The sequence below is a fragment of the Manacus vitellinus genome, unplaced genomic scaffold (assembly GCF_001715985.3).
Source record: "Manacus vitellinus isolate BGI_N305 unplaced genomic scaffold, ASM171598v3 scaffold_4_pilon, whole genome shotgun sequence".
NCBI classification, from domain to species: Eukaryota; Metazoa; Chordata; class Aves; order Passeriformes; family Pipridae; genus Manacus; species Manacus vitellinus.
This window is the reverse complement of record NW_021940604.1, coordinates 1,284,869-1,297,499: the sequence shown is the minus strand read 5'-3', so window position 1 is coordinate 1,297,499 and position 12,631 is coordinate 1,284,869. Positions and strand designations below refer to the sequence as shown.

Here is a 12,631-nt window from a genome sequence, read left to right as displayed (position 1 = left end):
GGTCTTTTATCAAGATCTTCTTTTAGGAGGGAGACAGAAAGCCTCCTAAGGGAACTCCAAACCACTGGCTTGGCAGTCCTTCAGCTGCTTCATGAGAGGATTAAATATTTTCACAGGTTTTACTGAAGTGGTATTTATCATTAAAAATTGGTTGACCTGATTTTGCCTTTCTGCAGTACTGACAGCCCAAAAACTCACTCTTTATATTGCTCTTCTCACACAGTCTTAACAGCCCTTAGCGTGTCCTCTCTCCTCCCAAGTGTTTCACCCACAGAATCACAGAATGGGTGAGGTCAGAAGGGACCACAGTGGGTCACCTGCTCCAATCCCCCTGCTCAAACAGGGTCATCCCACACCGGATGGCACAGGATTGCGTCCAGATGGTTCTTGAGTACCTCCAGTGAGGGAGACTCCACAGTCTCTTTGGGCAACCTGTTCCAGCGTTCGGTCATCCGCACAGTACAGTTCTTCCTCACGTTCAAGAGAAACTTCCCGTGCACTACTTGGATCACACACGATTTCTCACCTCCGCTCCTCCCTGAGGATCCACCTCCCAGCCCCGCACCCGCCCACCGCCTGTGATGTCACAGCCCGTGCCCGCCCGGCCCCGCCCCACTGAGGGCAAGGGCGTTTTCCCCGCCCCCTCACCAGGATGCACCCACTGCGCCTGCGCTGCTCTCCACTCTTCCTGTTGCTTTCTTCCGCCGGCGCGCGGGGTGGGCGGAGCAAATGTCACTGTCCCGGAGCCATTGGCTGCCGGCCGGGCCGGCGCGGGTGCGCGGCACTCTCGTGCCCGCCCCCTCCCATTGAACCCGCCCTCGCCTCCCCGCCGGGGGCTTCCGTCGGGCACCGCCCGGGGCCGAAGGGTCGCGACCCCCGCACCGCCCCCTCGCACCGTCCCCCCCGACACCGCCCCCCCGCCGCCGCCGCCGCCGCCCGTCGCTGCCACCGACAACGCGCGCGGGGGGGCCCCGCCCGAGCCGGGAGAGTCCACCGGCCGCCGGGGCCGCAGCGTCACCGCTTCGGTACGTCCGGGGCTCCAGCCCCGCTCTCCTCGCCCCTCACCCTCGCGGCTCCGAGGGTCGCTTCTCGGGCGGTGACGGGCCGTGCCGCGGGCGGCGAGGCTGGGGGCTCGGGGCCCGGCCTGGGCGAGTCGCCTGTGCGGGGAGCCGTGGGTGCGCGGCCAGCTGCGCGGTGACCGGGGGTGCGGCAGGGCCGGTTACACCGCGGCGCGATGGACCCCTCCAGGGGCTGTCGCGGAGTGTCTCATCTCTCTGGCCGCGCTTCCAGCCTTCAAGTCACTTTCCTCGCTCGAGACAACGAGCTGTGCCGCGCAGCGTTCCATGGCGGGGGCACGGGGGGGGAGGCCCCTGGCCCGGGGTTCTGGGGCGCTCGGTGCAGCGTTCAGCCCCAGGTCGCTCACGGGCCCCGCTGTGCAGGGGTGCTGCTGCTGCGGGGTGTGGGCACGGTCGTCTCCAGGTCGCGGGAGTTTTAAACGTCTCTCACTCACACAGAGCGGTTCTCCCGCTTTGCTCGTCAGAGTGCGGTGCCCAGGCTGGCGCCCACGTGCATTCCGGTATGCCCTAGGGATCCCTCTGCCTCTGGGTTAAGTGCCGTGTTTGCTTCCGTCAGGGTTGGCTCCGATTACTGTCAGCATCGCTTCGTGTGCATGGACATTGCTTTGAAAAACTCACCTTCCCTCAATTCTGTTGTCTGTAACTACCTGAAAGGATGTTGTGGCAAGGTGGGAATCAGCCTCTTCTCCCAGGCAGCCAGCGACAGGACGAGAGGACATGGCCTCAAACTGTGCCAGGGGAGGTTTAGATTGAACAGTAGGAAGAATTTCTTCACATGAAGAGTGATTAGACACTGGAATGGACTGCTCAGGGAGGTGGTGGAGTCACCGTCCCTGGAGGTGTTTAAGGAAAGTCTGGATGTGGCACTTAGTGCCACGGTCTACTTGACATGATGGTGCTCGGTCATAGGTTGGACTCAATGATCTCTGAGGTCTTTTCCAACCTAATTGATTCTGTGATTCTGTGTTTGCAATTCAAACAGGCAAGATTTCTGTATTCCAGGATGTTTCCTTTGGCTTTCATAAATCATCAAACAGTGTTTGTTTATTGTTTTGGTTTTGTTCTGTTTTGTTCTATGCCCAGGTTGAGTCAAGAATTTAGATGTGCATCTTGACTTGACTTTGCAGTTAGTCAAAATCAATAAGACTATCCATTTAGTTTGATGATTGGTCCCACTGAAATGCAATAGAATAACTAAAGGCTCTTCTGTAAGCAGTTTGTGTATTCAGGTCCCAGGATGCACAGTTTTCTGGGAAAATAAAGTATTGGATACTATTCAGGTCCCAGGATGCACAGTTTTCTGGGAAAATAAAGTATTGAATACTAGTAGGAAGGTCACTGGGGACTTCGAAGGACAGAACTTGATACCTTAGGCTCTAAACCATATTTTATGTAATGGCAGCTTCAGACTAGCCCTGTGTCAAGTTTGCTTAAAATTTCATGCCTATGTAGGCTTTGAAAGGAAAGAGGAATTTTTTGTGTATTTTCCCGACACCCGCCCCCAAATCTCCTGTACTTCCTGCACTTTTGTTCATGGAGTTTCTTTTGCTGTCTCCCTCCACCCCCATCTTTGAGGATTCCTCTGCTTCTTGGTTTATATCTGTCCCACAGAGTCTGAGTAACAGCTGTGAAATGAAACATTCTTGTTGATCTCTGTCTGTCGCTGTTTGGCAAAATTATAAGATCTAGCACAAGGCAATGCTTCATGTCCAGTTTTGTGTGATGGCACAGGAATAGGAGAGGCTCTGTAAAACTAATACTTTTGAACAATTAGAGTTTTTACTGCATATGTTTGTGTCTGAACATTTTGCAAGTTTAGCTACTGTTGCATGGTAAAATTTTAGTGTGGGCATTTGATTTTATAATGCTTATTGCTGACTGATTTACTTCATTTTGCAGGGACTGAAAGTACTGTTGAGAAAACAACAAAATGAGTAGTCGACGAAAACGCGCACCTCCATCGAAAGTAGATGAGGAGAAGAAGAAAAAGCTCTGCTGGAACATGCATGAAGACCGGAGAAATGAGATAGTAACATTAGATGATGAAGTGACTAATGAGGACCATGTTCCAGTTCCAAGCACTTCTGCATCCTTCATTGTTATAAATGATGATAGCACTGATGAAGATCTTGTACAAAAAGAAGGCAGTGGCTCAAAATCTGTTAAGTTTTTGACAGTTAATGATGAAGAAGACTCTTATTCCATCTTGACTCCTGTGTCTGTACAGCTAAATATTATAGTCTTGCCATACCGTGCAGATGGGTCCTGGAAGGTTTTGTTGGGAGAATTTGCTCTACATCTTCCTTCTGAACAAATTCTAGCTGATGAATTCCACGAAAGGAGCTTTACTATAATGAGAGGAGACTCTGACGATCAGCTGCAGGTCTGTGTTCATGAAAGAAGTGAAGAAGAGTATAGTAATGAAACTAAAGAATACCTGGGTGCTTATGAACAACGTATTTTGGTGGAACCAACTTTAAGTGGTGAAATATTGGAAGGCTTGAGATGGTTGCAAAAGAAGAAGATAATTGGACTTTATCAAAGACCTGGAGAGGCTCAGACTTTAAAGGTATGCATTTGTATATATTTTGAAAGTTTTTCTGTTTGAAATGTAAAATAGAAACCTCTGAACAACAAAGTCTGGCAGCTACCATATATTTTATAATGTGATGAAAATGGATAGTTTCTACATGCTTTTGTAATGTTTTCAGTGTGTTTTTTTCTGAAAATGACTTTTTACTTTTTCACTATTAGCAATGCATTACCCAAAGGAATCACAGAATCTTTTAGTTACAATTCCTCTATATGGTATTTTTAGTAGATTTATTATATCTGTCTATACTTGCTGATTTTCAAAGCACTGTTGTTATTTTCATGTTCTTCTGTTTATAATATTCTTGTAATTTTAACAGCTAATTAAATTATTAACCTTTTCACAGGTTGGAATTTACCTTCTTGAAGCTGGGCTAAGTAAACCAGAGTTTCTCAGTGATGGAGGTGGAAGGCCCAAAAAAGCCAATCAGCTGATTCAAAAACTCATGGAAAAGTTCTACAGTTTTTTAATTCCAGGTAATGCAATAAAGTTGATTGTTGACAAACAGTTTTTGTTATTAAAGTGTGTCTTGTGTGGTAGTTTTAAATGTAAGGAAAAATGGTAATTATTCCTACCATCTAGACTGACTTTTACTTTCAAGGTAATGTTATTAGATATGTCAATATTATTATCTGACCATTAATCATATGCTAATTAGTTTATGCTGAAATTAGAGGTGATAATATTTCTTCTGTACAGATAAGGCACTGAAACACAGAGATGTTTGAGTCCTTACCTTTTCGGGAGTAAATACAGTTTTCACTGATTCTTGTGGGTTGGTTGAACAGATCTACAGTAGCTTCTCGGAGTTACACAGGAACTATTTAAACGAACCAGGAATTAAATTTGGAAAAATTTTGTTCCCAGGTTGGTGCCTATCACAAAACTATGGAATAGATTTCTGTGTGTTTTATATTGTATAGCAATTATAATGTAAACCACTACAAAATGCAGCTTTATGACAGTTCTGAAAATATACCACTAAAAATTTACAACTTCAAGCCTTGTTGTCATTTTGGAATTGAAGATATGTTTGCCAGAATATAGTCAGTAGTAATACAGATTTATAGAGTGATAAATGATGGCTTAGGAAACTTGTGAAAAAAACCAGTCTTGTTCCTGAGTGTAGTATTGATTCAAAATTTGAGCTGAAGACTGACTCAATAACAGTGACTGTCGTATTCTGAGTTTGAGGGTTCTTGCAGAAGCAAGAGAAGCCTAGCACCCCCATACCATTGTACTTAATTTAAAAAGGCAGAATTGTGTAAAAAATTAGGCAACTTGCTAAAGAGAAGCTTAAAATGAATGCTAACAGAATAAAATCTGAACATCCTTTCTTGATGCGAAGAACAAACGTGGAACTGTAAGAAGAGATTTGAGGTGTACCAAGGGATGGGCCAGTATAGCTAAGTATGTGGGGAAGGGAAGATATTGCACATAAGAAGTCATCCTTCCAAAAACTGAAGTAATCTGACTGACACAGACGTGTCAGTGTAAGTTTAAAAGCACAATAAAGCAGATCCAAGAAGTCTGAAGTATAAGTAGTTTAAGGTATAGAAATGAATAGTAATGGTTTTAAATGTATTAGGAGAAATACGTCATCATACATGTATTAGAAGCAGAATATTTGCCAGAGAATTTATAGACTTGAGATGACTAAGGCATATGATAGAATGCTGAAATAAAGTAATGCTATAGCAGAAAGCACATTTTTCTTCTCTGCATATCTTCTCATTGAGGAAGGGTTGGGGAAAGAGATTGTTTGCAAAGAAAATGACCAGTGACTTATTCTGAGATCCAGAATAATTTTCTGCTGGGATCTGAGGCATCTGTCTTCACTACTCTAAAGGATATATTTTTATGGACTACGTGGTTCAGTGCTGCTTACAAGTGAAGAGGCATTTGCTGGAAGGGAAGACATACGCCTCAAAGTTACTGGAGCAAGAATGTGGATGTGAGTGATTGTGTTGCTAGTTGCTGTGTCTTAACTTTTCAGAAACCATGTAACCAGGTCAGGTTCATAAAGCAGCTGTGTTGCCAAATGGTAAATATTCTGACCATTTTTCACCATGTACGTTTTGGTGTAGCATAAAATAACAACAGAGTCTTGATTTTATGCCAATGAATGCTGTTTAAATGGCTAAGTAAAATAGCTATTGTGGAGAGGAGAAATAAATGATTGGTAATCATCAGTCAAGTCCTACAAAGGCATGTGCAGCTTAATGTATGCTTTGAGAAAAAGAGCGATTGGTGAAATGCTATCAACAAAGTTTAAATATATTATTCAGCATAACAGAGATGAACAACAACTAAAAGCTTGCAAGCAGATTAGGCAGTGCAGCTTCAGTAGAAATTCAATAGATAAATGTAGAGCAATGCAAAAGAAAAAAATTATGGCCTCTTTGCTAATTGTTGCAACTTGGGTTGTAGTTGAGTAGGTAGGTGTAGAGCTCAGTAAATGTATCACCTTAGTGTTCAGTGCTAGTCAAACCAAATCTAAGGTAAACAGTTATCCTGGAAGTATTAGAGAACAAAACAGGATCGTTAAACCACTATGTAAGTCCACAGTGTGCATTATGCTGTGCTCTGAATTCAGAAAAAGTGTGTCACACAAAAGAACAATATTTTTGAGGGAAGACCCCAGGTGATTACACACTGTGAAACTAGTTTCATTTTCTAACAGTTTTTAAACACCTCCTTATTGATGTAGCATAAAATAATATATCCTTGATTGTATGCTGATGAATGTATTCCTTTTAAGCACTTCTAGCAACTTAGTCATGTTTAAAATCCACCTATTTAACAGAAATAGTTGATTTTTTTTTAATTGCTTGTACTTATGTATTTGAACACTTGTCAGCATCCATCTAAAGTGAACTCTATGCAGCAACATTCCAAGATGAGGTTTCTTGTTCTTCCCACTGATAAGCAAATTCTTGTGTTGACGGAGTTGTGCACAAGGTTTTACACAAATAAGAGACATGACCTCTGAATCCCTACATTTTATTTTTATATATTTGTTTTCCTCTATGTACTCATTCCATTAATATCCTTCTAGAGATGGTTTTGAGACTTTGTGGTAGGCATTCCATCTCAAGTTATGGCAAGCATAGCATAGATGCAGTAAGGAATCTAAAAAAAAAAAAAAGTGACAAAATATTTAATATGGAATCATAGAATCATTGAATCACTTAGATTGGAAAAGAACTTTAAGATCATTGAGTCCAACCTATAACCCAGCACGGCCAAGTCCATCACTAAACCATGTCCCTAAGTGCCTCATTTACACATCTTTTAAATACTTCCAGGGATAGTTACTAAACCATTTCCCTGCACAGCCTGTTCCAAAGCTTGACAACCCTTTTGGTGAAGAAATTTTTCCTGATATCTGATCTAACCCTCCCCTGGTGCAACTTGAAGCCATTTCCTCTTGTTCAGTTACTTGGGAGAAGAGGCTGACCCCCACCTCACTACACTGTCCTTTCAGGTAATTGTAGAGAATACTGTGGCCCCTCCTTGTCTGCCTTTTCTCCAGGCTAAACAATCTCAGCTAACTCAACCGCTTCTCATAAGACTTGTGCTCCAGACTCTTCACTAGATTTATTGCCCTGCTCTGGACATGCTCCAGCATCTCTGTATCTTTCTTGTAGTGAGGGACCCAAAATTGAATGCAGTAACCTCACCACATCCTTGTAGTCCTCTGGAGTTGCCAGCTGCTTGTTCCAAGAGTCATAAGCTCTCTTTTTTCCCTGAGTTCCAGCCAAAGCTCCCTGTTCAGCCAGGCTGGTCTTCCCTACTCCTGTACCTTAAGATTTCATTCTTTAAGAATGTCCAGCCCCTTTGCCTTTCAGGACTGCCTCCTGAGGGACTCTGTTAACCACACCCCTAAACAGGCCAAAGTCTGCCCTCTTGAAGTCCAAGGTAGCAGTTCTGATGGCACCCCTTCTTACTTCTCCAAGAACCAAAAACTATCATTTCATGATCGCCATGCCCAAGACAGCCTCCAGTCATCACATCACCTGCCAGCCCTTCTTTGTTCATGAACAATGCATCCAGCAGGACATCTTCCCTAGATGGTTCACTCACTGTGCCGAATATGGAGAAGCTTCATGAGTTAGCAGAATTAATTAGTAGAGTTAACTACTTTTTTGAGGAAATTGTTTGCAGAGATTTATTTTGTTTGCTTTAATAAATAGCTGCTTTTATAATAGCTTGTATCCCAATATCTACCATATAATATTGCATGCTGCTTGTAGCTTCAGTGAACACAGAGACATAAATTACTTAAAGATCCAGCAAGCTACTTTCTTAATATGAAAAAAACCATAGTCTTTATAATTAAAATAAAAAAAAGGAGACTAAAATGTCTGTTTAATTGCTGTTTGTTCTAGTGAAAGGTAAATGGTTTGGGTTTTGTTTTCCCAGTGTTTACAGTGTTATGGAGCTATAGTAGCTGGCAATGTCATATTACATAACATTTGCCTTCAATTTTCTTAAGAAGAATAAATTCTTTGTATAAAGATGGTTGTTGTATTTGTATATGTTATTTACTACCAAATGCAAAGCAACAAGTTTTCCATTAATCTAGAATAATGGGGAAAAAGATTACGTTTTCATTGATGCAGGTACAGCCATCTGGAAATGGAAAGATCCTTCTTCAGGTGCAATAGCAGAACTGTAATTCAGTCATTGAAGGAATTAAGTAGAGTACTTGAAAAGTGTCAAAGAAACTGAATTTTTAGATAGTACAATACATCTGTTTCTCAAATGTAAAAAAGACTAAGATGAAACCTGTGTCTTTGAATTACATTTTGAAATGATTGAAAGCATAGTTAAATATTCACTGTTAAATAAGTAACTGAGAGAAGGGTAAACTTCCCTAGCATCCTTTAAAAAATCCCTGTGGTACATAGAACCATTTAATCAGGGAAAAAAATCTTTGAAAGAATGAACAAAACAAGAAAGGTGTGGACAAAAAATACCCAATTGTATGAAAAAAATTACTCTAAAGTATATTATAGTCTTTGCTCCCCTGTAAAATTCTGGATCGACTTAGTTTATATAGAAATCAATTTATTATGCTTAAAACTGTGAGATTTGAAAACTGTGATTTTAGCAAGTATAATGATAGGTGTCATTGTAGATTGAATTCATTGATTGAAGTTATACTTTGCAGTCATTCTAATTTTCTGCTATTTTCCTAAAGTGAGGGATGTGTGTTAGAGGATGCCTTTGAATGGTTTCTTTAATATATAAAGCTGAGTGCTTTGCTTGGTGCTTTTCATTTGGCCATAGTATTAATAACCCCACATGTGTACTCTGATTGCCTGGTTTACAATGCAAGTCTTATATGTATATGGTTTTCATGACTATATATAAACTCAATGTCTTTCAGAATTCTCTTTTCCCTTGTGAAGCACTGGAATTGTTTCTTTGATTTAAAAGGATTAGGGGAAAGCACTGATGGCTGCCATACTTAGGCACACCATTTTGTTCTTCACCTTCACCATCCATTTGAATGAAAGGGTGCTTTTTTTTCATGAAAGAGCCTATTAGCAGCTCCCAAACCTTATTTTAAGATTAAGTTCTCTAGTGTTTGTGCCAGGTACCTCTTTTCTTTCCTAGCCCAAGACATAGGAATTATAATTTCATTTAATTGTGCCTGTCATTAACTGTTTTATTAGAGTTTTTAAGGTCACTTTAAGGTCACTTTATGCTGGAAATGATGGCTCTGACTTGCTTCCAATTTTTTTTTCTTTTTTAGAAAAATTTTGCAAGGTGACTATCTCCAGTGCTAGCTAGGGTTAGTATCTTTCTGTATTTTTTTGGTACCAGTGTTTTTAATTTGAGAACTAAAACACTGTTAAAACTTGTCCTTTAAGTCTTTTGTTCTCTCACTTTATGTCAGTTTCCTAGAATGCTGACCCTCGAATTTTCATGAATTTTTGTTCTGCAGCGCTTAAGTTCTTTGTATGCCCATATATCCAAATTTTGTGAAAAATACATAAGCACAAAGTCTTCTTTCCTAGAGGGTAGAAAAGAAGGGTAGGCCTTCTGTCCTGAAGGGTGCATACTTCTCTTGAAGTGGGTTTTTAATTTCCAAAGTATGCCTTGTCTGAATTTTTGCAATGATGCAAGTAGTGAGAATTAAGTGTTGTCCTACTGCTACAATTTTCTTATCCTGATGGATAACTTCAGTTTAACATGAAAGCTCTCTGAAGAGAATCTCCTGTATTGCTTTTTAAAATGTGTTATTTTATAAAGAAAGACTTTATTTCATAAAAAATGAATGACAAATGCTTGACAACTCACTATGGTTTTCTCCTTTCAGTAAGGTCATTGACCCATATTAATAATTAAATGTGAAATATGAGATATTTGTGATTCTGTACTAGTTGAAAATGTTTAGTGGAAGGTCTTTATCAAATAATAAGATCTGGTCATTCTATACCTAAATTCTAAAGAAAGAGCTTTTCTGATTATGTATACATCTGTGATCGCCATAGCACCCTACAGTTAACTTTCAGCTGTCCTGGTTTCAGCTGAGATAGAGTTAGTTTTGCTCCTAGTAGCCAGTACAGTGCGGTGTGTTTGGGTTAAGTGTGAGAATAATGTTTGTAACACAATTATGTGTTACTTGTTGCTGAGCAATGGTTACCCCAGGTCAAGGGCTTTTTCCGCAGTTTCAGTCCTTGCTCTTCCAGTGAGGAGATGCAAAAGAAATCAGGAGGGAGCTTGGCCAGGACAGCTGACCTGAACTGGCCAAAGGGATATTCCATACCATAGAACATCATGCTCAGTTTATAAACTGGTGAGAGTTGGCTGGGAACCACCAGTCACCACTTGGGGATGGGCTGGGCATCAGTCAGTGGGTAGCGAGCAATTGTATTGTGCATCACTTGTGTTTCTTGGGTTTTGTTAATCTCTCTCTTTTTCATTGCTATTACTATTATTACTGTTGTTATTATTTTACATAGTTTTACTTTATTTCAGTTATTAATCTGTAAAACAGTGCTCATTGTTTACTACTGCTGCTAGCTGAGTTAGGTGCAGTCATGACATATGTTTAAATGTCATTTTGCTTTGCTTACTTTCATCCATTAACTAAATATGTTGCAGCAAAATTTACTGAGATGTTGTCCCAGTTTGATTATAATGAGCATCTTCAATTATTTGGTGTATGCAGATGAGCTGGAGGAAGATGAAGAAGAGTCTGACATGGAACTAGAGCGACAAAATATTGAAGAGCTTTACGACTTTGTACGACACACCCATCAGCAGGATATCGAGTTACTTAGAAAGGATGTGCAGCATCCTGCATTAATTCCCATTCTGAGGCCATACCAAAGTGAGGCTGTGAATTGGATGCTTCACCGAGAGAACCACACAAACGCTCCAAGCAGTGGCAAGTATATGGATCTGGAAAACTTGCATAATTGAGGGAAGTGTAATTGTCAGCAGTAATGTTTTCTTGCTGTTCGATTAGAAGTTTTGTTAATTATTTCTTTACTATTTCCATAAAAGCTGTTGTTTGGTTAGTACACTAAATGATAAGCTAGTCTTGCTGAACAGCAGCTGATGTACCTTGTTGGTCATGAAGCTCTGTGGAGGTAGACTTCAGCTTTTTGTCTCTAAATGTCACAATAAGGCTGAACAATTCTAAGCAGTGTGCTGTTTATAGAGAAACCTCACAATAGTAACATGAACACTTTCTTCATAGAAAATGCACTGCACTTCTTATGGCGGGAGGTGATCACTCTGGATGGAGTAAAAATCTACTATAATCCATTCACTGGCTGGTATGTTTTTATAGTTACTCTTTCTGAGAACGCCTCAGGGTTGTACTTTGTGAAAACCTCATTGGTAGCTTTGTCCTGAAGGATAGAAGATAATCCATATCTTGTGTTTCAGTTAGCAACTAAAGAATTAGAACAGTGATATCTTTATTTTGAAAAAAAAGGACAAATTGTAATATATAGTGCACAGGTAAATATGTAAATCTCAAGTTGAAGACGTAATTCTTTTTTTTTTTAATTTCAATAAATTTGTGGTTTATTGTTAACATGGGGCATTGGAGACTTTGACCTTCTTATCCACTGTGTTTAAAGTCTAAAGGAAGGGGGCAGTATAATGCTTTTTATTAAAGCCGGGTATTGCATTACTAAATCTATTTCTTTTTTCTTGTTAATTTGATTAGAATAGAACCTTTTGATTGCTAGTTTGCATTCTGTTTTTCCCTATATAACTGTCAGATCTGTGATATGTGAATATAAAAATATTTCAACTTTTTGAGACTCATATTATGATATGCCAAGGTTAGCAGGGCAAGGCCTATTAGGAGGTGAAACAATTCTAAAAATTCTGGCATACATATTTGTCTTTTTCAGGTTTATACATCCAAAAAGCTTTTTAACATTTTTTAATCTCATCTAAACTGAACAAAGATAATGCCCCACCCTACAAACTTTGCCTTGCTAAAGCTGTGCTGTATGTTCCTGAACATGTGCTTCTGTCACACCATTCTGTAGTTATTGACTTTCATTTGGGAATGCACTTGAATTTTAGTATTATCCGTGAATACCCAACTGCTGGACCCCAGTGGCCTGGAGGTATTTTGGCAGATGAGATGGGTCTTGGAAAAACAGTAGAAGTGTTGGCTCTTATTCTGAACCATACTGGACCAGATATTAAACAAGATGATCTGACATTACCTGAGGTAAGGAAACTAGGATGAAAGTTATTATGAAGAAAGTGCTTTTCAGAATTAATGCAAATGCACTTCTCTTGAGTTTAGTGCTTTCTGGTTTGTAGAACTCTGTATTTAAAGCTGTATTGCAAGGACAGTTTTTCCTTTGTAGGACATGATACTTGGTGGCATAAATGGTGGAATAGTTTGCATGAGAAGCAGTTGATAGTTTACCATTGTTCAAGGGTGTTGTCAGGCAACTGCACTGCTTATATA

The 12,631-nt window shown here is 40.4% G+C and overlaps 1 protein-coding gene across 2 annotated transcripts in view; it reads left to right on the top strand.

Moving 5' to 3' along the window:
• The first annotated feature begins 974 nt into the window (after positions 1–974).
• Positions 975–12,631, top strand: part of SHPRH (SNF2 histone linker PHD RING helicase) — a 54,987-nt gene continuing 43,330 nt past the window's right edge. For both annotated transcript variants that reach the window (XM_029962758.1, XM_018078111.2), the window contains exons 1-6: positions 975–1,025; positions 2,976–3,645; positions 4,016–4,145; positions 10,856–11,074; positions 11,390–11,468; positions 12,235–12,385. In XM_029962758.1, the coding sequence (XP_029818618.1) occupies positions 3,007–3,645; positions 4,016–4,145; positions 10,856–11,074; positions 11,390–11,468; positions 12,235–12,385 (1,218 nt within the window). In that variant the 5' untranslated portion in view covers positions 975–1,025; positions 2,976–3,006. The remainder of the gene's footprint in view (positions 1,026–2,975; positions 3,646–4,015; positions 4,146–10,855; positions 11,075–11,389; positions 11,469–12,234; positions 12,386–12,631) is intronic.